General features: G+C 35.7%; 1 protein-coding gene across 2 annotated transcripts in view; it reads left to right on the top strand.

Moving 5' to 3' along the window:
- Positions 1-27,387, top strand: part of ttll12 (tubulin tyrosine ligase-like family, member 12) — a 67,258-nt gene that overhangs the window by 33,182 nt on the left and 6,689 nt on the right. For both annotated transcript variants that reach the window (XM_073876068.1, XM_055189823.2), the window contains exons 9-10: positions 10,880-10,991; positions 15,451-15,602. In XM_073876068.1, the coding sequence (XP_073732169.1) occupies positions 10,880-10,991; positions 15,451-15,602 (264 nt within the window). The remainder of the gene's footprint in view (positions 1-10,879; positions 10,992-15,450; positions 15,603-27,387) is intronic.

Below are 27,387 nucleotides of genomic sequence, written 5' to 3'. Positions count from 1 at the left end.
TCTCCTCGGCTTTATCTCGCTAACAATAAAGTCCAACTTTGAAATCAAAACCTAAGACTGAAGAACTGAAAAGGCAAACAACAACAATGACTTGACTAGGATGACTTCAGTAGGAGCCCAAAACAGATGGGAAATCACTCAGTACTGTTTAAAAAAGCATGTTAGGTTGAGACCTCAGAGGAGCTGCTTGATAAAATGAGTACATTTATTGCAACATCTAGATTAAATGGGTGGCTACTTTAAAGATGTTAAATATAATATAGTTTTGAGTTATTTTGAGTTTTTATTCACAACAAAATTCCCGTAGTTACATGTGTGTTCAATAGTTTTGATGAGCTTAATATTTTTCTTTGTTACAGCCACTGCCATAACACAAAAGAGGGTAACACAAAGGCTCTCGGTCAAATAGGGGAATTTATTAAAATAATACAAATGTACACAATGTAGGAGAAAATAATCAGGAAAATTAAAGGAACACATGGCAACTTGGCTTCTAATGTAGTACTTTAAAGGAATAGTCTACTCATTTTCAATATTAAAATATGTTATTACCTTAACTAAGAACTGTTGATACATCCCTCTGTCATCTGTGTGCGTGCCAGGGTTATAATAGTTTTCAAAAAAATATTAGTTTTTATTTTTATTTAGTTTTGTAACGTGTTATTTTATTTCAGTTTAGTTTTAGTTCTTTTAAGTGGTGCATAAATAGTTTTGATTTCGTTTCTATTTTTCAAAAATCATTACTTTTCGTTTTTATTTAGTTTTAGTATAGTTTTAGTCTTTAGCACAATATCATGGTTGTGTACATACACCTTGCCAAATCTGGTAATGTTGAAAATGAGATAAGATTTTTTTTGTTCTGTCTATGAGTATCCATTTCTGTACCAGAAGACATCGTTGTTACTAACAATTATTTGTTGACTTAATATTAATATATAATATTATTTGTTGATTATCTGCAAAAGCATATAAAATTTCAGATAAGTTCAGCTGACATTCTTTAATATAGCAACCAAAAAGCGTCAGCTAACAATGCCATACACATTACGTGACGCTGCTGTGCAGGTCAGGAGTTCTAATAGACATTCGTCTGCCACCTATTGGTCATTAATGATTCAGCAACATCTGCTGAACGTTTGCTTATGATCCGGTGATATGAGTGACTCCGTGTTCAACTGCTGATCCAATAACATTTAAAAAACGAAAACGCAAGTTTTGTTTTCCAATATTTTTGTTAGTTTTAGTTAGTTTTGCAGGTCCACATTTTAGTTATAGTTCAGTTTTAGTTTTTTTTTAGAAACCTTCGTTTTTATTTTATTTCAGTTAACTAAAATGTTTTTTCACTAATAGTTTCAGTTTTCGTGATAGTTTTCGTTTACTATAATAACCCTGGTGCGTGCACGTAAGTGCTGGAGCGCGCTGCGACGCTTCGATAGCATTTAGCTTAGCCCCATTCATTCAATGGTATCAAACAGAGATAAAGTTAGAAGTGACCAAACACATATTTGGATTAATAAAGCCTTCTTCATAATCCATTTTAAAACATTTTAATAAAAGTGAAAGTGAGCGATAGTTTATATTTTCTTGTATAATAATGCATGATAGAAAATGAGTAACACACTTCGACTCGCCTGAAAAGTCCGCTCCCCTTCTCACTCTCATAATGGGGTTTTACTGCGCCGAGTCGAAGTTCTCCCAAAAGTGCTATTACGCCATAAAATATAGTTCCTCTTTTAAATCCGCTTAGAAAAGCGCTACGTTTTATTTTGTACCACCAAACTTGCTCGTATAACTACTCGTCTTAAATAGGAAAAACGTTGATGTGTTTGGTCACTTCTAACTTTATCTCTAAATGGTACGATTGAATGAATGGGGCTAAGCTAAATGCTATCGAAGCGTCGCAGCGCGCTCCAGCGCTTACGTGCACGCACACAGATGATAGAGGGATGTATCAACAATTCTTAGTTAAGGTAATAACATATTTTAATATTGAAAATGAGTAGACTATTCCTTTAATGACCCACAGATGTAAGGAATCTGCTTAACACAAAGCGCAAAAAAACACTTTTCCTGCCCCCTAGACTAGGGCAAACAAATAAATAAACATGAATATATATCACATACCGCCTTCATCCCCCAAAAGTGAATCATCACAATAAGAAACTGCATCTGCTAAGAGTAACCTTTCCCAAAAATATACCTTACCCACAAGTCTATCCCATTCGGGACAGTACCTCAGCCACCACGTTGTCTCAGCCTCTGCATGTTTAATGTCGAGATCATGGCTGCAAATATAAACTCCAGCACAAGACACTACATGACGATTGAACACTCTAAAATTGGTGCTAAATAGCTCTAAAAGCTCCTAATCATAGGGGAACCATTTTTAGTGCTATATAGCACCTATGAAGAACCATACGGGGGTTCTACATAGCACAACATGGTTCTACAGAGGCGATATATGGCACTTAAAATGGTTCCCCTATGATTACGAGCCAGTGAACCACTTTTATTGCTAGAAAAGAATGGCAGCTGGACAAATACACCTCGAAGTGTTGAATCGCAAGAACCAATGCCAAAACCTCCTTTTCAATGGTAGAATATTCACTGCGCAAAATTGAACTTTTTTAGAAAAGAACACAGATGCTACAAAATTGGTGCTTTTCCATTGCATAGTACTCCACGATTTGGTTTGGGTCAGCTTACTTCACTTTGGCTTGGTTAGCTTTTCCATCGAGTTTAGTAACACTTCAAGGGTGGTAGGGATATAGGCGTGAGCCTCATTTAAGTTGCGTTTAAGCATATACGCGGACATGCGCGTTGCGAATGTGCTGGCACAAACTGCAACTCCTGTTGTATTTGACATCCCGCCTGTATTCCCTAAAATATCCTGCATCCATATAATTAAGCAATTCATGCACATCACCCAGCAAATGTACATATAGATAAACCAAACTCACACTGCAAAGTGATTGGCTCTTTCCCACCTCTAGATTGAATGGGTTGGTAGGTATTCAGCAACCTTGTGTGGTGTCCGTGCCAGGCTCAGCTGGATCCGGCCCTGGAGTCTATGATTTGTTCAAGTGTAAAGTGTAAAACTCAATCAGAGACTTAATTAAAAGAAGTTTACGACTCGCCATAGGTACATGGCTTCGGTTTAATGAACAAAGTTTTTTGTAACAAACAATAATGATTTAAAAATAAAATGCGAGCAGTCTTCACCACAAGGAACGACCTAGATCAATCTGTGTCTCCCACATGTTTATAGCACCCAAGCCACACGTGATTACACTAAGAGACTTTCAATACCTTTCCTTATTTGGAAACCAATTCGTTCCATTCTTCCCCGAGTTACACAGTAAACGAAACATTTATAAATGGAAGAGAAAAAGAAAAATACTAATATTTATATAAAACTAATATAAAAAGAAACTAATACTAATATAAAAAGAAACTAAACTTAATCCCTACTAGAGCAGGTTTTGTCACCTTGTTTCTTTAACAGGAAAAACATATACTAATACCTGTGGTCATCCTATAGAATAGGTGACTTTCATTTCTCTATTCATGAACAAAGAAAGAAAATACAAGTTGCTTGGGCAAGGTGTTGCAAAACCACCTCATACCTCTTTTTGTATGCAAGCAGGGCCTGTGTTACACATGCTACAAAACACATCAAAAATTAAACACATATTTAGACGGCGCTGAATCCTCAAATTATTAAAGATTCAACCTCGTCTATCATACATCTCAAATCTCTCTCCATATCAGGTTTCCATTTTCGTGTGAACTTTATTAACATCTTATTGGTCCGTTCTTGTTTCTTAATCACTTCAATCATTACAGTTGTAGTTCTGATGAAATCTTCTTTACTTATGTGAACGTTTTCTCTGCCTTCTCTTTTGCTCCTTCTTTTTGTCTTTCTCCTTCTGTACACCTTGATTAATGAAATCATTGAGATTAACTTCAACTTGTTGAGATCGGCTAGTACATTTCCCTTCATCTCTTTGGTTTCTCCTTCTGTAAACCTTGATTTGATGTGGTGGGTATATTTTACTTCATCTTTTTTGGTCGTATGGCACATCTGACACAACCTTGCACTTCGTCTTTTTCTAAAATGTGGTTGACCACAACCTTTAGCACGACACTCTCTCCTGCAATCTCTTACAAAACTTTCGTTAACTAGTATGTTGCACTTCATCTCTTTGGTCATATGACACATCTGACACAACAGTCTAGAAAAAAACTGTTATGGTGTTCCTGATTCTTAACCTGTGGATGTTTTTCATCACTAAAAGGGAGTTTGGTAACTTACAGCAAAGCACAGATGACAACAGGTTTACTCGAGACAGAGCAAGCTAGCATGAAGGTAAAGCTAATCTTTTACATTATAGATATCAGGTTTATTCTACTTATACAATTTAACAAAATAAGACACAATCAGACCACGAATAAGGGTGTCACAAAAGCTGTCTTATAAAGATATGCTCAGGCTGTCTCTCTCAGATTCTCTCTCTGCGAGCCTCTTTATTTAGATGGGCCGACACCCACAAAGATATGTGTCAAAAGCAATGATATGCGTCATGAAATCAACACACGCAAACAAGAACATCTTATACTATGCCATAGGTGAAGCAGTATGTAAATGTTAGATAAACAAAACTCTTTCCACCACCCAAAGACTCAGTCGGGTGGGGGTATCATGATAAGAAGAACAGCATGTTCCTCTTTTATCAAGTAGCAAAGCATTATGGTATAAAGAAACACATCCATAAATGATAATAAAATAATCATATTCTCTAACAATAGCGATGATGCTGGTAGTGACCATTCTCTCAGACCAATCAGTGATCTTTGCATCACGTTTTGGTGATCAGCTTGGGCCGCTTGGAACCCCAACCGAGATGGTACTACAAAAAAGTATTGTGTACTACGTACTGCACCCAGTGGGAAAACCTCCAAAAAATAAGCTGACCCGACCCAAACCGTGGTGTACTATGCAATGGAAAAGCGCCAGTGCGAGTGCGCCACATTTTTAATGTGTAGAGGACATTGAAAAAAATCATTATGAAAATTTTGGGTTTACCGACTTGTCCTTATTAAATTAGGAAAAGACATGAAATCTGAAGCAAGAAAAAGAAGTCAATCATGTTTTTACAGACGATAAACTTTGAATGGAGTCAAATTGACCCCAAAGATAATAGGAGGGTTAAAGAAGTTCCCCCCCTCTCGAAATGACAAAAATACTTCACAGACCACCCTACGATTTTGGCCAACATTAAAATCATTTGAGGCAGCGCAAGCCACCTTAGCACTCATCTATAATTTTCTTTAAGTGCTAACTCTTAATCGAATAGTGTTTTCACTTACAGAAGGATCAGCCACTTCCTCCACAACACTATCATTTTCTAAGTAAGGGATAATGTAGAGGCAGCCGGTAGTTATTGGGAAATAAGCCCCGACAGTGTGATCAGGACCCGACGCGAAGCGGAGGGTCTTGTATCACACTGAAGGGGCTTATTTCCCAATAACTACCGGCTGCCTCTACATTATCCCGCTTATTACACGGCTACTTGCCACATAAGAAAAAAACTGGACATGAATATGAATTTTAAACATTTTATTGGCATATTTGTATTAAATTAACATTTTTATCCTTCCGCGAACTTTGCACAGATGCATAAAATGATCGTAATACCTTATTAAGATCCGCTGCTTCATACTTGTCTCCATTTTTTCTCTTTTAGCCAGTCTTTGAGAAGTTTTAATCCCCATTCTGTATTTTTGTGTGTGTTGGCTTCGTAGCTGTCATGCTCTATTTTGTCAAGTTCAGTCTCAGTAAGATGTCTGTGTCTTGTCGTGGTTGTCCAGTGTTTGTCACAAGATGGCGCCAAACAGTAATCTTTATTGATCTTTATTGGCGCGAAACGATTTTACTCGTACAAGTAGTACCGGCTATGCGTTATTACTTTGGAACGGTTATTATTTGAAAAGAACGAACCTGCAAATGTCTCAACTGACCAATCAGAATCAAGCATTCCAGAGAGCCGTGTAATAATGGCATTTGTAAAACACCCAACTCAACCAGGATGTTCTGCAAATTTTCCTTCAAAGTTTTATATCTAGGAGCGATTTCAGTTTTAATAACTGCTCTTTTGTCCACAATAAAAGCAGTTCCTCAAAAGGAGACTTCCAAAATATATCAACTACAGAAGGCATTCCGGCACACTTTCTCACAGAAGTCTTGTTTTAATTTCCGAAGTCATTCCGGCACACTTACTCACAGAAATAACGAAATAATGGTTTCAAAATTAAACCACTATGGGGCGGTTTCCCGGACAGGGATTAGACTAGTCATAGACTAAAATAAATGTAAGAGCTGTCCAAACTGAAAACAACTTGCACTAACTTAAAATACATCTATGCCCTTTTTTGCGTCAAAATGCACACAAGTAATGCTTTACTTTACGTAAGGCAAAACTAGTTATATTTCCTAATTAAACTAAGGTCTAGTCCTGGCTTAAGCTAATTCCTGTTTGGGAAACCACCCCTAAATCATTTACACAAGTCCTGCATTTTCCTGACAAACTAAGCAAATGAACTAAATTTGGCCGCTACACGAAATTTTCACAAATTGTATGAATTAAGAGCGAAATTACAGATTTAATTGAATAACCAAAAGTGATTCATAACGCACATGTATTTACACCATTAATTTTTTTACAACATAAACACCTAGTCTTCAGTGGCGTTAGGGGCTCAAGGCGACTGTAAAAGCTAAAATCATGAACACCTGTGCACCCATTCCATTACCTGAAGCGTACCCCCACTCTGAATAACCACTAAAAGCCAAAGGCAAAATAACAAAGTGGCAGGTTCAAAACCTACCGGAGGACTACAACATAAATAGAGTAAATACTCACATAAGATTCCAGTAGTTACTCACAACCGGAAAAACAATAATCCGGACAATCACCACGAAGAGGACTATACACTTTTCTCCCACACTAAACAAGTGAAAAATATACGTTTTTAGACGAGCCCGAAATTATGTTACAACCACTGCCATAACACACAAGAAGGGTAACACAAAGGCTTGGTCAAATTGGGGAATTTATTAAAATAATACAAATGAACACAATGTAGGAGAAAATAATCAGGAAAATTAAAGGAACACATTAGAGCAGAAATCCATGGCTGCGTCTGAAAACTCTAAATTGCTGCCTTCTGAGGCAGCATTCCAAGGCAGGAAGGCATCAAGGCATGTTAGGTTTACTTCCTGACTCCTGAGATCTTGTCCCACAATTCTATGCATGTTTGCGCATGGGGAATGTAATTGGTCGAGGTTCGAAAAAATAAATGGCAGCCAAGAAAGCGGCTAGAGCACAAATTTTGTGTAAATTAAGTTATATTTTTACTTTTTGCACCTTTTAATTGCACTTCTAGTGAGAAATTAGTATTGTAGTTTTCAAATATGTGATTACGGTAGTTATCACAAAGGCCCTCCCTGTTTATATTTCAAACACGCTGCCTTTGAAGTGTGTCCAAAAGCGTTTCTCTGAGCTGCCTTCATGCCTCATTGTCTCGTGAGGCAGGAAGGAAACTAGTCAGCTGCCCATGTTTTCGGACGCAGCCCATCTCAGGACGGCCGCTCATGTTCCGTCGCTAGAAGATGGCAACTTGGCTTCTTATATAGCACTTTTTTTAAAGGTGTTAGGAATCTGCTTAACACAAAGCACAAAAAACACTTTTCCTGCCCCCTAGAGAGGGCAAACAAATAAATAAACATACATGCATGTCACATATAACATTCTTAAATCTGGAAAAAATATAAATAAAGAATAAGTGATCTTACAATGTTGGAGAGTAGTGTACGTACAGTGCATATAAAAAGTTTTATAAAAAAAAATGAAACCAAGAAGAATCATTTTGGAATCTGTTCCATCTTTATTCCGAAATTCCAATCTGTATATTAAAGTGATTATCAATAGGAATAATTTTGGGGTGAAAAAATGGCAAGTAAAAATTTTACAATAACCAGGTTGCAAAAGTGTGCCGACCACTAAATGTCAGCAGTCATCTTGATTTTGCAATATTTTGCTATTTTTCCTTGCAACAGCATTCTAACTCTGGCCGGGCCATTCCAAAACCTTGGTCTTGTTTTGGTGAAGCCATTCCTTTGTTGATTTGGAGGTGTCCTTAGTGTCATTGTCATGCTGAAAGGTGAAATTCCTCTTCATCTTAAGTATTTTGGCAGAAGCCATATGGTTTTGGGCTAAAATTGACTGGTATTTGGAGTTATTCATTATTTTATTGGGTTAGGTTAGGGTTAGGGTTAGGTTAAAGCCCCAGTACCAGCTGAAGAAAAGCAGCAACAAAGACTGACTCTGACACCTCCATTCTTTACTGCGGGCGTGGTGTTCTTTTAGTGATGTGCTGTGTTTTGTTTTTACATCAAAGATATCTTTTGCTATTATGGACAAAGTTCAATTTTGCTCTCATTGGACTATAATACATTATTCTACATAGTACTTAATAATAATTTTTACAAACTTTAGATGGGGTTGGATGTTTTTTGGTATAAAATGACTCAAACATGAAGAATTCAGGAGATTATTGACACATGTAGAGAGCAACCAGTAATTTCCAGATGTTGTTGCAATTCTTTTAATGTTCAAGGTTCAAGAAGCTTTATTGTCATTACAATACACAATGAAATAACACAACGTTTCTCCAGGACTACGGAGCTACACAGAATAACAGAGAGTTACAGAGACAATACAGAGCTACACTAGGCAAAACAACAACAACAAAACAGAGCTACGTACTGCAATAATACAGACAGTGCAAACAACAGCATACGTCACAGGATGCGCCAACCATAGTGCCACGTGACGTACCAAATAATGGTAGCACATTAAGAGATTAATAATTAAAAGAAATTTCAAATTTTAAAGTGACTGTGCAGGAACGTTAGAATGAATCAGGCCCAGTACTAGGCTTGCTGGACTGGGGGGGGGGCAGTCAGGATTTTTGGGTGGGCAGCTATTTCTTGTCTAAAATGATTCATACACTAAAATTATGGATGTTTCAATTCAATATTATTTTGCATATGTCTTATAATAAAGGGCCATTTATATGTCCTTTTGCATGTTCAAATATTAAAAGTAGATGCGATTAGATTTATAATGATTAATAATGTTTTAATTATTACACTTAATGTAGTTTTACACATTAAGTCACAGTTAATGAAATCAGGCAAGCAGGTGATATGAATGCAAAGCTGTACATAATAGCTATATTTTATCAATGTTTACACTGCATTTAATCTATTATTTCACTTATAGATAAATTAAAGCCATTCTTATACCTACCCTACCCAACATATGCCTTTATTCTAAATAAACACTTGTTAGGAACTTTATTTCCACTTCTCAAACATTTTCTTCATTTAAAATAATGCATTTTCAATGTGATATATGATATGATATATTTTCATGAATTCCTGACCCTATCATGCTGCTGCAGCAACCTCAAATATCACAACAAAGCACAACGCTTTAAATAATCTATTTTGAAACATCATGAAAGCAATTTGACATGCATGACAAATTCGTCAAAGGTTATCCTGTAACAGCACCAGACAAAAGCCCAAGCCGTTAAATACTTTAAGAAAGATTTGAGACACTGCTTTGTTCATAACACAGCAAATTAGATATTATAACACAACGCAAAATTATAAAATACAAGGTTTTACCGTACAATGACCTTGCGGGGTGACAGCTCCTCCTGAACATAAAAGTCTGTAGATTTTTGTGTGTGAAGTTTTTCTCAAACGCGAGCTGAATGAGCTGACGAATGATGATGACAAAACCGCTAAAATTTGATATTAAAACTGCACGCGATGCTCAGCTGTTAGATTACTGTATATTTACTGTATAACCATCTTATATCATTCATATCTACTATATAGTATGCCATAACCAAACTGCATATTCTAATTTTAATAAACAGAACTATGTCTAAAACAAACACACTAAATGCTGCTGGAGACTTGCCATTGGCTGTTGTATTTGAATGAATAAATAATGAGGTGAGTCTAAGAAAGGATAAGGGTCTATTTTGGGCATGTTTTACTATAAAAAAGTTTAATTTTAATATGTGTTGTGTTATTACGTTTATGTAATACTAAATTGCATTGTTTCTGATATATATTTAAAAGATGCGGGGTTTTTTAGTTACCGTCATAGAGAACAGTAGTGTTTTTCCTGTGAGTTAAATACTGCTGAAAAGACTTCCACAGGTTGAATAAGCTAATCAAATAATAATGGGCGGAGCCGTAAACACTACTGTTTGCCAACAGAAGACATTTTTTGTTTAAAAAGACTCCGTTATTTTATAGTTGGCTGGACATTTTTGGGGGGGCAGAAGGAAAATCTGGGGGGGCAATGCCCCCGTATTCCCGGCCCTGGAATGAATGTGCAAGAATGTTGCTGGCAGCCTCCCTTACCAGTTTTCTCCTGATCTTCTCAACAGTTTTAAGTGGATTTCCTGGTCTTAGTAATATTACTGTTGTGCCATATTTTCTGTGCACACTTGGTTATTTTTTTCCATAAATGATTCCTATTGTTAATCACTTTAAAAAAATAGGTTGCAAAATTCAAAATAAATGTGAAATAAATGTGTTCTGGCATGATTCATCTTGGTTTCATTTTTTAAATCACAAAAACCTGCCATTTTAAACAGGGGTGTGTAGAATTTTTATATCCACTGTATGTAGGCTTTTTCTTTTACATGATCCACAGACCCAGTGTTTTGACTAGTAAACTAGTTAATTCATTGTTTATTGTGTGTAACGCCTGTCAATTATTTTTTTCAGGGGTCTGGATAACCACTGGATCTGCAAACCGTGGAATCTGGCTCGTGGTCTGGACACACACATCACAAACAACCTTAACTACATAATCCGACAGAGGGAGAGCACGCCAAAAGTACATATAAACTAGCCCTGGGTGGTATATCAAGTTTTGGTAATATATTAGGCTTTATTCTCATCGTGATGTGGCATGAGACAATAACGTCTATATGGGTATGGTAGTATATGACTGTTAAAATTTAGAGAGTTTACCCTCACTCATATGCTTTATGTTTTATATTTCTTTTAATCTTTCGATTATATTTCGTATTATGTTAACCTTACATCGTTAATATAATCACACATGGTAATATTCATATGTATTAGTTTTCATTATTAAAGGATCGTATACAGTTAGGTCCATAAATATTGGGACAGAGGCACATTTTGTGTTATTTTAGCTGTTTACCAAAATGTTTTCCAGTTACAGTAATATTATGAATATTGGTTTACAGTGCATATTCTCAGCTTTATTATGAGGGTATTCACAAGCAGTGTTGGGGGTAACGCATTATAAGTAACAAGCATTACGTAATAATATTACTTTTCTGAAGTAACGAGTAAAGTAACGCATTACTTTATAAATGTAGACATTAATATTTGAGTTACTTTAAAAAAAAAGTAATGCGAATTACTTTTCAGTTTAATTACTTTTTGAGGCGTGGTTTACGAATGCCCAGAGCCGTTTTTTGGGCGCTACGAATGTCTATCAAATGTGTCTCTACGTAGGTCACAGCCAATCGTTTCAATTATACCAGATATATATATGAAGAGTTTCGTTGCAAAACGAGATAACCACCGTTTTTTTAATTGTTCAGAAATTGTGTTTTTTGGTTGTGCATTCCAATTAATTTCAATGCAACTGCAGTTGGTTTGTTTTGATTTAAAACCTTCATAACTTAAAAAATACAGCTAAGTAGCACCATAAAACAAAATAATAACATGATAACATAATAATAAACATGTTTTGACAAAAATGTTAAAAAATGGATTTATCTCGTTTTGCCACGAAACTCTTCATATATTCAAACGACATAAATATATTCAGCGACATAAATTCAAGCGTAAACGACTTTTTATCAGTTCGTGTGCACACAGCTGAAAGCTATGCAACTAAACCGGTAGCTGTATATTGATATTGAAAAGCAACACATTTTAGTGGCACTATGACAACCACAGTACAGGCATAATGACAATATGATATTAATAAATACAACTTACCATATAAGTTAATTGTATTTTGTCGATGCAGGTTGCTCCTATAAAACTCTGTGGCTATCATGTCTTGCCATATCCAAACATCCTTCTTGGATATAAAATTGTGTAACACCAAAAGTTGCTCATTTTTAAATAAACTTCTGTTCAAAACTACTTAAAACACAATCTAAGGCTGCATTGAAAAGTAAATTTCCCTCTGTTGCTGTGTTATAAAAAATAACAAAACTGCTTAGGTGTGTCGCATAGAGGTCGTCATCGTCTTGCTGCCCCCTCCCCGTTCTGTGATTGATTCCCTATTTGAGGGGCAAAAAAGGACCAGAGTTTCCATGCTAGACTTGCAGCGTGAATAAATTTGCGCACAAGGCAGCATGGGGAAACCCAGGCTAACTTAAAAGTAACGTAAGCATTACTTTCCATGAAAAGTAACTAAGTAACGCAATTAGTTACTTTTTTGGGGAGTAACTTAATATTATAATGCATTACTTTTAAAAGTAACTTTCCCCAACACTGGTCACATCCAAATTGGCTGAAGGATTTAGGAATTGCAGCCGTTTCATATGTAGCTCCTTTTAAAGGGGTCAAAGGAAATGGGACAGTTGACTTAAAAGCTGTTTTATGGACAGGTATTGTCTATTATTTTGTTAAATAATTTCCTCATGAATGACAGATGTTAAAGGTCTGGAGTTGATTTTAAGTGTGGTATTTGCATTTGAAAGCTGTGGCTGTGAACCCAAATCATTCAGTTCAGGAGATCCTCATGCAAGTGATACAGACCATATTTAGGTTTCAATAACACAACAAATCCATCAGAGAGATAGCAGGAACATTAAGAGTGGCCAAATCAACAATTTGGTTAATTCTGACTAAAAAACAACACACTGGTGAGCTCAGCAACATAAAAATCCTATACGTCTATATAGAATAACACTGGTGGATGATCGCATTATCCTCTCCATGATAAAGAAAACTCCTTTACAATGTCCAGACAAATGAAGAACACTCTACAGGAGATAAAGATGTCATTGTCAATCAAAACAATAAAGAGAAGATATTACCTTTATCATGGAGAGGATAATGCGATCATCCACCACTGTTATCTGGTATGGATGTCCAGGATTTTTATGTTGCTGAGTTAACCAGTGTGTTGTTTTTAGTCAGAATGAACCAAATTGTTTATGTGGCCACTCTTAATGTTCCTGCTATCTCTCTAAAGGATTTGTGGGGGTTTTGAAACCTAAATATGGTCTGTATCACTTGCATGGAGATCTGCCTGAACTGAATGATTTGGGTTCACAGCCACAGCTTCCAAATGCAAATACTACACTTAAAATCAACTCCAGACCTTTAACATCTGTCATTTATGAGGAAATCATTTTTAAAAAAAGACAATAAATGTCCATAAAAGAGCTTTTAAGTCAACTGTCCCATTACTTTTGACCCCTTTAAAATGGGGAGCTACATATTAAACAGCTGTAATTCTTAAATCTTTCAGCCAATTTGAACGTGAATCCCCTTTAAGTAAAGCTGAGAGTGTTCACTTTAAGCCAATATTTATTATATGACTCTAAGGGTGGGTTGCACCAACAAGGATTAAATTAAGCAGAGTTTAGAGCTAATCTAGGGTTTGTTGATCCCAGTTTAATTTTAATTCGAGTTGTGTTGCACCACTTAAATTTAAACACAGATTAACAAATCTTAGATTAAATCTTTAAACTGTATTAAATCCTTCATCTGCGATTTATTTTGTCCGCCATGTTGAATTTTCCGGTGTAATTAAACAGCAACAATGTTGACGTTGTCATTCAAAAAGGAAATAAACAGTTTATGCAAGCAAAGGTAATGTAATTGTTGTATTATAAATCACCTACATACACCGGTAGGCTAATGTAAAGGTCTGATTCAAATAAAAACATTTGACAATCTTTTAAAACAATTAACAGACCAGGAAATATTGTGACAGGAAATATCGCAAAGCTCAGATATTGTGCTATAATGAACAAGATGTGTCGACGCATTTGTCAGAGGAGAAGCACATACGAGCATCGGTAGCTTTCACCGGTGCTGTTAATAATCTTTTTGAGCCGCCAAACTCACTTTGTTGAGATGTTATAATAAACGCATCTTTGAATAGCGCCACCACGCTCGCGGTATGTGTTTCTAATCATTTAGCCAGACATTAAATTGTAAAAAAACATATTTAAACCTCCTCATATGCAAGTTTAAAGTTAATCCCTCCCTGAGATTTAAAACGGAGTTTAAAGTAATGGAGCAACAGGATTAAAGATAATCTAGATTTACTGTAAGATTTAAACCTGGATCAAAATGACAGTTTAAATTTAAACCTGTTTATTTTTAAACAGGTTTAAAGTTTGGTGCAACGGAATTATTAAATATGCTTTGATTTAAACCAGATTTAGGCCTAATCCTTGTTGGTGCAACCCACCCTAAGTGGAATACATTTTGGTGAACAGCTAAAATAACACAAAATGTGCCTCTGTACCAATATTTTTGGACCTGACTGTATTTACCTTCAGATGTGCACAAGTTCAACCTCTAAATGAACTCATTGTGACATGATTTAATTTTCTTTTTGCTGTGCTTCGTGTTTCAACTTCCCCATCCGGTTATAAATCTGTTGATGAATCATTAAGTATCATTTATCATACTTGTTTATCACGTGAGTGTTGATCAAAGAACCGTACAGACATGTCTATGCTATTTTTTGGAGGTGATCAATATCTTCTCTTTACTAAATATTAAATGTAATATCATGGCATATCATTGTCTGCGTCTCTTCATGGTCCCTGATATTAGATCTCTGTTGCTCAGCTCAGACCTCATATCTCTAGACTAAGAATTGATGTATTTTAACAATGACCCTCCTTTTTAACCAGCTGTTATGCAGCTGTACATTTAAAATGAATTACAATTATAACAATATATTTGAATTACTTATTGTCTCACAGCATGATTTGACTTGCATGTAAACATTTACTCCACTTTGTAGAAAAAAAATGAGATATTTAACACATATCGTCATTCCGTCATTTATCTCAAATTTACGAGATATAAATATTGGCCAGCCATGACATTATCACAGACACACAATGTTGCGTTAGACCAAACCTGTCAACATTTACATTTGCAAAATCTCACAATAACTTAAAATATCAGTGCACAAGCCTCAAAAGCATGTGTGATCCCTTTAAACAATCAGTTTACCTCCAGTGTACTCCTTTAAAACACTGATTGCTCATTTTCTATCATTTTATGGCGAACATGCATGCAAACTGATCGTCTGCATGTGTCTCTTTCAGGTGGTAAGTAAATATTTGGAGGACCCAGTGTTGTTTCATAGAGAAGAGGTGGGCATGGTGAAGTTCGACATCCGCTACATGGTGCTACTGCGATCCGCTGAACCTCTGCGCCTTTATGCATACAACGTGTTCTGGCTGCGGTTTGCAAACAAGTAAATCTCTTCACACACACATATGCATCGCTAGATCATTGAGATAGTTCTGAAAACATGTTCATCATTAATGAAAGTGATGACTTTAAGCACATGTGTTAACTAAATAGCTCAGGTTACAAAAATTGTCAAACTATTTTGTAGAATGATATGCTGTGCTAGTTTAGTTTAGTTTAGTTTATTAATTTATAAAGCGCATTTAAAACAACAGCCGTTGCAGCCAAAGTGCTGTACATCAAGTAAAAACAAAAAGAACAGTGCAGAAGTAAAAACACAATCCAAAACAAACAAAATATCTTTTTGTCCAAAACAAAAAGATCTGTCCTTCAGATAGGAAGCAAACCAGTTCAGCACAGATCCCTGAAAACCAGCTACTTGGTAAAGTCTTTGTAGACGGGATATCATGATCTATTGTGTTGTGTCGAATGCTGCTATTGTTCTGTTGTTTGCTACATCTGCCAAAATTCACTGTAATTATTATGAAATAGTAAACGAGATACATTTGTTCTTTTAGATAAAAGTATATGTCAAACTGTTAAAACGATTTGTTTAGGAAGGTCACATCAGGTTGGTAATGGAGCAAAGAAACATCAGGAACCAACAATTTGTTGTCTTCATGATCGGCCGATACCAATGTCCGGTTCTGATTCTTCAAGCTAATATACAAGCTCTTTACTGTAACAGTAACGACTAGTAGTCGTTCGTTTTCGCTATTATTCGACTAATCGTAGAGTTATGATATTAATTTATTAAATATATATACGGTGGCGCGAGCATCTGATAATAGTTTTAGTTTCAGTGATAAGAAACAACATTATGTGTAACATTTCTAGCATTGTTTTATGTTACAGATACATACTGAACCATAATAATAAACCTTTAAAATATAAATTAAGCACTCAGGAGACCTGGCGATTTAAATGATATATAAATGCAAAGTATTAAATCAGTTACAATGTACAAGTTACGCTCTATTCACACAGAATTAGTATTATCTGGTGACCTCTAGTCATTTGTTATAATTGCGGAGGTTGTCTGTGATCTTAATTCCGTGCCAATTGGCGTCTGTAATTTTTAAAGTAAAAATTCGCCCGCAAATGACCTTCGCTGAACGCCATGTCCTGTGATCAAATGATGATCAAAGTACTGTGCAAATCGGCATCTCTGAAATTTGTTCACATGTAATTTTTCAAGCTCTTTTTCTGTGCTGTTTTTTAATCGATGTTTTCGTTTTTGTCTGTTTCTGTGGCTTTGCAGATGAGCAGCGCACACACATACTGTACAGAGATGCAACATTGTTTCTAAAACACTATAAACAGCAGTCTTTTCTTTAAAGGGGGGGTTCAATGGTATTTCAAGCATTCTGACTTATTAACACAGTTATAGAGTTGTTTCCTCATGCTAAACGGCGGCAAAGAGTATTTCTGTGCCAAATGCACTTCGCCAGGGTTCGTACAGGTTTCGGAAAGTTTTTTTTGATTACAGGTCCAACTGACGTTTCAGGGGTTTTCTATACGTATCACTTCTTTATATGGGCACTTCCCCCGGAAAACCCCGCCCACCCGTCAATCAGCGGGAGACGCTAGAGCTTGCAAACAGCTTATCACGCCACTCAGTTTGTTTAGTTTCAAAAGTCAACAATGGCACGAAAGATAAATTGTGTTTTTGGATGTAAGGAGAAGACATCCAGCCTTATGGAAACAATGGATATAGTTTATTATCCGGGGTAGCAGCGGAGTTTTGCGTGTGTGTTTGATGCGCTGGGTTTTCCCAACCGTGTCATGACGAGTTGCATGCGGTAAGTAAGACTTCTGTCTTATGTTGGAAATAGGCGCGTGTAATGACACGAACATGTAGTGAATCAAAAGTTAAAACAGTGTTGTATAGTGTTGCATGACTCGTACTCGCTCCTCCCGCGGTAGTAACTCCTCCTTCTTCATTTTTTTGTAAGTTATCGGAAAGATTCGGTAAAGCTAATCTTTCTTTTATAAATCTGATTAAGCTTAAGACTCTTCGGAGATATAAAGGATGTCATACTACTCTATAGATACTCCTGATTAACATCAGAAATGCAGAAACAGCGTGTGTTACCTGAGCTTTAAACACAAAATTTTGAATTTTTTGTTAAGTTTAGGATATATTAATTAGAGTCCAATGAATGAATAAATAAATTTGCAGCAAATTTAAACACTTCAAAAGAAATCCGACAGCATTACCATCAAATGAAAACTCTGAGGTTAAAATGCAAAAATAGTCTTTAATATAATTTTTCTCATAAAATCTGTTTAAATGTTAGTTTTTTAAGTTTAAGATATATTTTTAATTAGAAACAAATAAATAATGTACTGTAAATTGAAACACTTTAAAGGAAAATATTAGTGGTAATACAAATGCTGAAGGCTTCTCAGAGGTCAAAACCCAACATAAATATGTCATATATATTATATTAAAACTAATAAATAAATATCTACAGTAAATTGAAACACTTGAAGGAGAAAAATCTGTGAAAATAATTATGGCTACTGTTTTAAAATTTAAAATAAACTGTAGTCAGAATGCAAACAAACTAAATATTGTCTATGCATTAACAGCACATAAATAAAATATAAAGCAGAAAACTAAAAACACTAAAATAAAAACAAGGATTGACCCTGCGTGACTTTCTCCTCGAAAAGGAAAAGCCTATAAAAAAAGGACCCGAGTTTGTCCACGTTGTCAGGAAAAACTGAGCTCTGTGTCCTTCTGTCAGTGAAGTCGATACACGCATCTTTACTGTATAAACATCTGGACTGATCCTCGCTTGGGGAAATGGAGATGCAGGTGCTTCCCCAAGCGAGGATCAGCTTATAGCATTCCTCACTTTTTGGCAAAGCCTTTTGCTTTCTGGACACCCTGTACACAGTTCCACACAAACGAACACTTGAATATGTGCCAGATATTGGCACACGTTAGCGCTAGCGGACATGGGTAACGTTGTATCCTATACCGCTTATATTTCAAAAATGATGAGATATATTTTTGAGGTTGAAAGAATACTGCATACATATAATGAGTATGCAATTCAACATTTTGGTTAAAAAATGACCCTCTAGAAATGATCACTCCACCTCACATCTCTATCAATCAAGGACTAAGTTTTTCCTGCGACTAATCAACTAATTAAAATGTTTTCAAACATGCCTCTCCTGGTTGATTAATGATTAGTCAACTATTAGGGGGCAGCCCTATTAAGTATATTATTGTTTGTGTAGAGAATCAAATAAAAAAGCACAACAAATATTCCTTCTACACAGAGCAATTTAATACGCCTTTAAAAAGGTTTATGTCTGTTAAAAGGATGGTAAATATACACTGATTCTTATAAAGTACAACAGTTCTTCAGGCAAGAGCAGGGAGAGATTTTTCTCTTAAATATTATTGATGAATGAATTTGGTTACTGTAGCTTTAAGACACGAGAGAGATCTTTGTTCCGTCGCGCTGAATGACAGGCAGTGTCGAGAGCAGCCGTGAGTAAAATTAAAGCTTAACCTTTTAAGCGTCACCCAACCCTATTGAGTTAAATCTACACTCTTGGAGCTCTCAAACAATATACAGTTTGTCATGATTAGATAAGAATTCATATGCAAACATTGAAGTAAATGTAGTCGTCTTGCTGCATGGTGGGACAGTGACATTTAGCAGAAAATAAATGTTTTGAGGCACACTCTCTTCATAAATGAATCAATTATTCTCCCTACATAATTTATTTTATAAAACACTGTTGAAATGTCTATTCTGGAGGCTTAGACCTTTCCAACGATATATAGTTTGTAGTGATGGATTAAAATTTACATCAACAATATTAATGCAAACTTAGGTGTCCCATATTCGGGACGGCGACGCTTAACAGTTTAAACTGTCAAAAACATTTAAACGCCTGCAAATAATAAATGTTCGTCATGAAGATGTAATGTCCGTGATATATATATATGTTATATACGCTGTTTGATGGGGATGTGAGGATGTTAGGACCGGAGCGCGTCCTCAAAGAAAATATGCATATCTCTGTAAAGGCAGAGAGAGAAATCCAAATCTGCATGTCGCACATGAGCAACAGGTTGTAAAAATGCTCACACTGCATAAAATTGGTCTCAAATCGCATCCATGAGACAGAAGTAAACAAAGATTGGTTCATGAGATCGGCAAATTTGGCGAGTACCTATCGAGTCATTTAATGCAATGATCTGCTGCCGATCTATCGGATCATCCCTAATACAGACATCAAAGTGAAGTTTACTCAAAAGTCATAGCATTTATTTGTGAGAGGTTCATTTATATGGTAAAAGAGGAAATAAAATGTTAATTCAGCACAAACAGGGAAATGGAACATGGAATGGCTAAGGGAAACTATTTGGATCATGTTTCAAGATGTAAGATAAAATGTAAAAAAAGTACAAAAGATGTTTTAACTGCAGGACCATTTACTTGAATATATAAAGAGTACAGATGCAAAAACCTCTTAAATGCATCTGACATGTTTTCTTTTAAATTAGAATTTTTTTCAGACCAGCAGTAGACATAGACAATGTTGTTCAGTCAAGTCTTTACTCAATGAGGGGATGTTTATACACGGAAAGGAGAAGTAAGCATGTCAATCTTGGCACAAAAATTGAAACACGGAACATCTGCTATCGCTCAATGTGTCAAGTCACAATATATATGTCTGAAAGATACGTCTAGGACCATTTGTGAACCTTTGATACAAATAAGTTTGCTGACTTTGGCAACTTTGTACTGTATGTTGCTGCTGGATCAAACTATTCCATATGCAACTGCTGGCTAATGGACCACACTAAATTGCTGATTTGAACAAACTAGGAAAGTTATGCAATCTCTACAGGTATTAGTTGAAGTTTCATTACTGTGTTTTATTCATAGTTAATATGTTATGGTAAATATCATGAAATGTGGAAGATGAAATAAAATAAATGAGTGTAAGTGAAACATTCAATCCAACACAGACAAAATATTTCTAAATGAGCTGAGGCTGCCAGGATTAAGCAGATTTAAAGTAAAAGTATATATGAATATACTGTATATTCACTTCATTTTCTTAATATCTTTTTTATTCTTTGTTGTGGCAGTTTTTAAAGGGGCCATGTCACAAGACTTTTTTAAGATGTCAAATAAATCTTTGGTGTCCCCAGAGCACATATGTGAAGTTTTAGTTCAAAATAACATATAAATAATTTATTATAACATGTTAAAATTGACACTTTGTAGGTGTGTGCAAAAATGTGCCGTTTTGGGTGTGTCCTTTAAAATGCAAATGAGCTGATGAAATTCAAACACTGATCACAATGATGGTGGTTTGTTGCACTTAAAACCCTATTGTGCTTTTCTCTGCACTAAATGGCAGTGCTGTGGTTGGATAGAGCAGATTAAGGGGTGGTATTGTTATAATAAGAGCTCCTTATGACATCATAAGGAGAGCCAAATTTCAACTACCTGTTTTTTTATGTGCTTGCAGAGAATGGTTTACCAAAACTAAGTTACTGGGTTGATCTTTTTCACATTTTCTAGGTTGATAGAAGCACTGGGGATCCAATCATAGCACTTAAACATGGAAAAAGTCAGATTTTCATGCCATGGCCCATTTAAAGGAATAGTCTACTCATTTTCAATATTAAAATATGTTATTACCTTAACTAAGAATTGTTGATACATCCCTCTATCATCTGTGTGCATGCACGTAAGCGCTGGAGCACGTTGCGACACTTCGATAGCGTTTAGCTTAGCCCCATTCACTCAACGGCACCAATCAGAGACAAAGCCAGAAGTGACCAAACACATCAACGCCCCTCCCATTCAAGACGAGTAGCCACACGAGCAAGCCTGGTGGTACAAAACAAAACGTAGCGCCTCTCCAAGCGGACCCAAAAGAGGAACTACACTTCATGGCGCAATAGCACCTTTGGGAGCACTTCGACTCGGCGCAGTAACACCCTCCCTCTCCCATTATGAGAGTGAGAAGGGGAGCGGACTTTTCAGGCGAGTCGAAGTACTCCCAAAAGTGCTACCACGCCACAAAACATAGTTCCTCCTCCAAATCCGCCCAGAAAAGCGCCACGTTTCACCCTGTACCACCAAACCTGCTCGTACAACCACTCGTCCCAAATAGGAAAAACGTTGATGTGTTTGGTCACTTCTATCTCTAAATGGTACCATTGAATGAATGGGGCTAAGCTAAATGCTATTGAAGTGTCGCAGCGCGCTCCAGTGCTTACGTGCACGCACACAGATGATAGAGGGATGTATCAACAATTCTTAGTTAAGGTAATAACATATTTAATATTGAAAATGAGTAGACTATTCCTTTAAAGGCGGAGTCCATGATGTTTGAAAGCCAATGTTGATATTTGAAATCACCTAAACAAACACGCCCCTACCCCAATAGAATCTGGACCTTCTGTTGATAGACCCGCCCCACACATACGCAACCCGGCATTTGATTTGATTGGCTATAAGTGTGTTTTGGTAGTCGGCCCGTCTCATTTTCCAACGCGTTTTTCAAACATCGTGGACTCCGCCTTTAAGTAAGATACAGACAAGCATGCATTTCTTGTAAGAAAGGTCAACAGGCTTGCACAGCGTCTGCATGTGACCAACAGCATCTCCTCAACTTCTCCTTTTGTACTCTTGATACTCCTCCCTAACTACCAGTCATATTCAATAAGACAGATTTGTTTTTCTCTTATATCAGACATCGGGACATTTTGTCTCCATACTTGCTGTAAACTCCAGTTATCATCTGTTAAGAGGAATCTCAGTAGAGTGTTTTTGTAAAGTTCTCACCAAATCATAAGTCTGATAAACACATTCATATCCCAATAAGATAGACTCATAATTTAAAATGATAATAATAATGATTTAACTAATTGTTTAAAAGTCAATGAAAAGTATATACCATTTTAATAGATAATCTATTTATTAGGACAATAAAACTTGCAATAATACTGTATATTCTATTATAAATACTCTACAGCCAAGGAAATAATTAAGAGACCACTCCAGTTTTGCCTTTAATCATCTTTTCTAGATGTATTGTGACCATTACAGTCTAGTGTCTGTTTAATTCCAACAAAAGCAAACCTCGGGAGTGACAGAGTCACCAAACAGCAATATAAAAGAGGACACATCAATAAATACATTAGTATTGTGTATTAATTTGGTCTTGTTTTCTTAGCAGTATTCAACAGTTACAGGAACTTTTTTGTAGTTTTTCAGAGGTTTTGTTAAATGCATAGGGCTTTTTAAGTGAGTAGCAATATTTTGTTATCATTACAGAATTTAATTGGTCACAGCAAAATTAAATGTACACTGCTGGTGTTTATATGAGTAACACCAGACCTGGTGGTCCCCATATATACACCAGCAGTGTTGATTTTACACTGATTTTGATGTGCAAATTTAGGTTATATGGTTAAACTTGCGTAAGAGCTCTAGCAGCTGTGTTTTGCACTTATCGTAGTTTATTTATTGAGGATGCAGGACAGCCGCTCCGGAAGAGCATTACAGTAATCTAATCTAGCTGACATAAATTTATGAGCAAGCTTCTCTGCATAAGAGATATTTTCCACAGCTTGAGAATGTTTCTAATATGGAAGAAGGCTGTTTTTGTGAAATGTGAGATATGATTTTTAAAAGAAAGATGTCTGTCTAATATAAGGCTTAAATCATTTACTGTATTTGCTGAGGTGACATTACATCTTTTATTTGCACATTTAACTCCAAATTATTCTGCTTACGACTCTTTGGTCCTGTTACTAGTATATATGTCTTATCTTAATTTAAAAGAAGGCGTAACTGGTCATTCAGCGTTTTATGTCTTTTTTGCATTCAGCCAACTTGTATAGTTTAGAGGGTTTTATCTGGTCTCGAAGAGGTATATAACTGAATATCGTCTCCATGGCACTGGAAGCTGATCCTTTGCTTTCTAATAATATTTCCAATGTGCAGCATATATTTTAAAAATAGCAAAGGCCCTAAGACAGATCCTCGTGGTAATGATATCAGAATCAGAAGAGCTTTTATTGACATTTGTTTACACTACAAGGAATTTGTTTTGGTGACAGAAGCTACCACAGCACAAACAGAATGACAGTGACCAGGCACAGATAATAAAAAAACAAAGAAATAAGTAATAAAAGTTGTACACATATTTAAAAATACACAACATACAACTATGTATATGTACAGGCATGTTATATACAATGGAGAAATATGTAAAATAAGAAGAATGGACGAATACTGTGCTCAGTTTAAATAAGTAATATTGGTATTTCACGTGTTTATTGCACATATTTTACTTGCATTAGTTTTGGTGATTCCCATGTATATGAATAAAATTATAACGGTCAAAAACCATATGGTCGATATGGGGTCTATTAAACATGTTGCAGATTTAGATGTGGTAATATTTTTTTCCAGTTAACCTGAAATGCCACTTTAAAAAAGTCATAGCCAAACTAAAATAGATCAAGTTTATGACGCCTTTGCACTAAAGGCATACGTTTGGTCTCGTTTGAAAGCAGACACTTAGAAGTTTATTAGGAAGTCAAAATTAGTTACTGTCATAATGAAAAATATTATAAAGACCTTAAATTATACTTTTTTAATAACTCCCCAAAACATATATGAAATATTTTTATGAAGAACTAAATAAAAACTGGCCTTGGAGCAATAATGATTTATGACTCTTGCTACAAATGTACCCATGCAACTGACTGACTGCTTTTGTGGTCCAGGGTCACATTTAGGTTACATGTAATAAAGAATTTTAAACTAAAACAATGCAGTGGCACTAAGCAGTTAATAATGTAACTTAATGGCGGCAAAAGTATTAATTTACGTTGACCTTTAGTCAAGTATATAAAACATTTCACAATCATTTAAAGTCTTGAAAATTTTAAAGTCTTGAAACCTCCCACCACATCCCTCTCCTACGCACAAAACACAAAGACAGTTATGCAGTGCAGTGAAGGAAAACCAGAACTCGACAGATAGGGACAGACTGGTAGTAATAAATGGCCCTGGATTCCCCCTCCCCAGCACAACTACAAACAGCTGCTACTTTCTCATAATATTACAGCAGATCACATTTATACAAATGTCACATATAAATAAATAACATCGAAATAAATACATTTATTTTTGTATGAACTAAAAATGACTTGAAATCTACATAAAAAAGCAGAACCGCTGGCTCAGGAGCAACTGCTGCTGTCTCTTCCTCATCTGGCTCAAGATTAGGGCTACTGCTGCCTGCTATTTTTATTTTAGTGTCTTCCAACCGCCTTTATCTTTATGTTTTTGCTTGCCATCACGCACCCATTCTCCTTCACGTCAGTTACATTTTCCTATACGCTGCATTACATCAAACAATACAATGTCTTGTCTTTCTTACACAGATGCAATTAAAAAATTACTCTTCCATGTATACAACCTATAAACACAACAAACGAGAAACCTCTCATATTTTGTTGTATGTTTCATATCTTGTTAAGATCATTTGCATTGCATTTGGTGTCATTTTAACATATGTCCCAAATTAAAATTCGTTTTACTTTGAAACATAATTTATACGCGGATCTTAGGAATGTACTTGCTGTATTAGAATTATTGATAAACAAATTCATATTTTTACTAATATTAATAATATTACATTTTTATTAATGTTATATTCACTTATTATACATTTTTCTCATCTTGTTGTGAAAAGACTTCTCTTTCATAAAAAAGAAATCTCTTGTACCAAGAAATGCCAGGTGTCAAAAATCAGACTTTATTGGTCAAGACGACAAGGCAAAGATCCAAAGGTTAACAGCTCTTTTTTTTGATAAAAAATTGGTTGTATAATCTAGAAAAGTTCAGGCATTTTATCCTGACACTTTCATGGTACATTTTCACAACAGCGATGTACTGAATACATAAAAGTTTTCCTTTGCGTTTTTGTCTGTACAGACAACAACATTGTTAAACAATCCCTATTCACACAGATCTGCGTAAACGATCTGACACAATGTCTAACCATGACATTACTATTTTTACATTTATATATTTTTGTCATTTTCAAAAGCCTGCACTTTAAAACCCATTTTCAAAAGTCTGTGTTTAGGCCTCCAAAATGCCATTGTCATGTAAATAAGCAGCCAAAACAAATAAAAAAGTTTCTGTTTTTAGTTGAAAACTCTTGTAAGCAACCCCTTAGTTTACCCATAAGGTTGTTAAGATAGGGTTAACCAGGCAATAGAGTCTACAACATATATAGATAACAAGTTTGTCTGGAGGCATGGATAAGAATCAGGGAGGATGGAGAAATGATAGGGAACAACTTTCGACTTTAAACCCCAAAAAGTGCATTAATCCTTCACAGAGGTAATCCGCTCCAATGGGTTAATAAAGATCTTCTGCATGTAATCGATGCGATAGTGTATGGTATTACATTTGTATGAGAAAAAAATTCATAGTATAAACTTTATAAACTGTAATAACTAGCTTCCGTTAACGGCGTCATCTTCACTGTAAAAAATATTCTGTAGAAATTACAGTATTACTGGGTTTTACTGGCAACTAGCTGCCAGTAACTTACTGTAGATTTTACATTTATGTTATTTACCGGCAACAGTTTGTTCAAAGTTAAATGAACATGAAAGATTTTCAGTCTTTATCTTCTACAGTAACTTACTGGCAACCAGCTGCAAAATTGCAGCAATTTTTTACAGTAACCATGTTTCCATCTACACGTTTTATCCAAATTAAGTGATTTTGAATGAAAAATGCCTTATGGAAACAGTAAAATTCGATTGAATTTCATGAATATCGACTGAAAAGAAATACGTTCGATCTCATCGGATTTTATCTTGATCGATATATGGCTTATGCGATAAACGCTGATGGAAACGTTATTTGCGATTTAAGTTTTAGTTCATTTTATGGTTGTAACTCGCCAAAAAACGAAGAAGAAAGAGTTTTAGGTCATTTCTACTCTGGTAGCACATATGGCGAGTGTCATCAAAGTCAGATGTAAGTGGACAAACGAGGAGACGAGATACTTTTTAAATGTAATTTATCCGGAGAAATATAACGGCTATTTTAGATAGCAGATATCTAAGAAATGCCGTAATTGATCAGGAACTCACGAAGGAAATGTCCAGCAATGGTTATGACAAGATGTGGGACGTCCTCCGGAGTAAATGGTAGGTGCTCAAACAGCGATATATGTTTAAAAAAGAGAGTTATTTCGCAGCGGTGCCGGAGGGAAAATAAAAGCAAATTCGACCTTGATGAGATGGATCAGATCCTCGGCCAAAGACCCCTCGTAGCTTCCTTGGCTTCTAATACTAACAGCTCATGTAAGATGTCACGTTATCATTCTCATTTACTTTGAGGAGCGCTTTAAGCATTGATTGAAGTAGTTTATTTTAATCTTTAAATGTGCATCATGAGTTTACCATTATAATCCAACTATGCCTTATATTATGAAGTAGTTTATTTTAATCTTTAAATGTGCAGCATGAGTTTACCATTATAATCCAACTATGCCTTATGTGTTAGGAGTTTAAAAGCCATCTGTGTGGATTTAAGAACAGATGTGTGTATTCATGTCGGGCACAAAGGGAATAGCCCAGGGTCAAATAGGTCATGGAAAGGAGACACTGGTCTGAGGACTGTCATGTGGTTCTTCCTATCACAAATCCTATATTGTTTTAAGCATATGGAGGGGAGGGAGCCAAAGCATATATA

The sequence above is a fragment of the Misgurnus anguillicaudatus genome, chromosome 1, assembly GCF_027580225.2.
Source record: "Misgurnus anguillicaudatus chromosome 1, ASM2758022v2, whole genome shotgun sequence".
NCBI lineage: Eukaryota > Metazoa > Chordata > Actinopteri > Cypriniformes > Cobitidae > Misgurnus > Misgurnus anguillicaudatus.
This window is presented reverse-complemented; position numbering and strand designations above follow the sequence as displayed.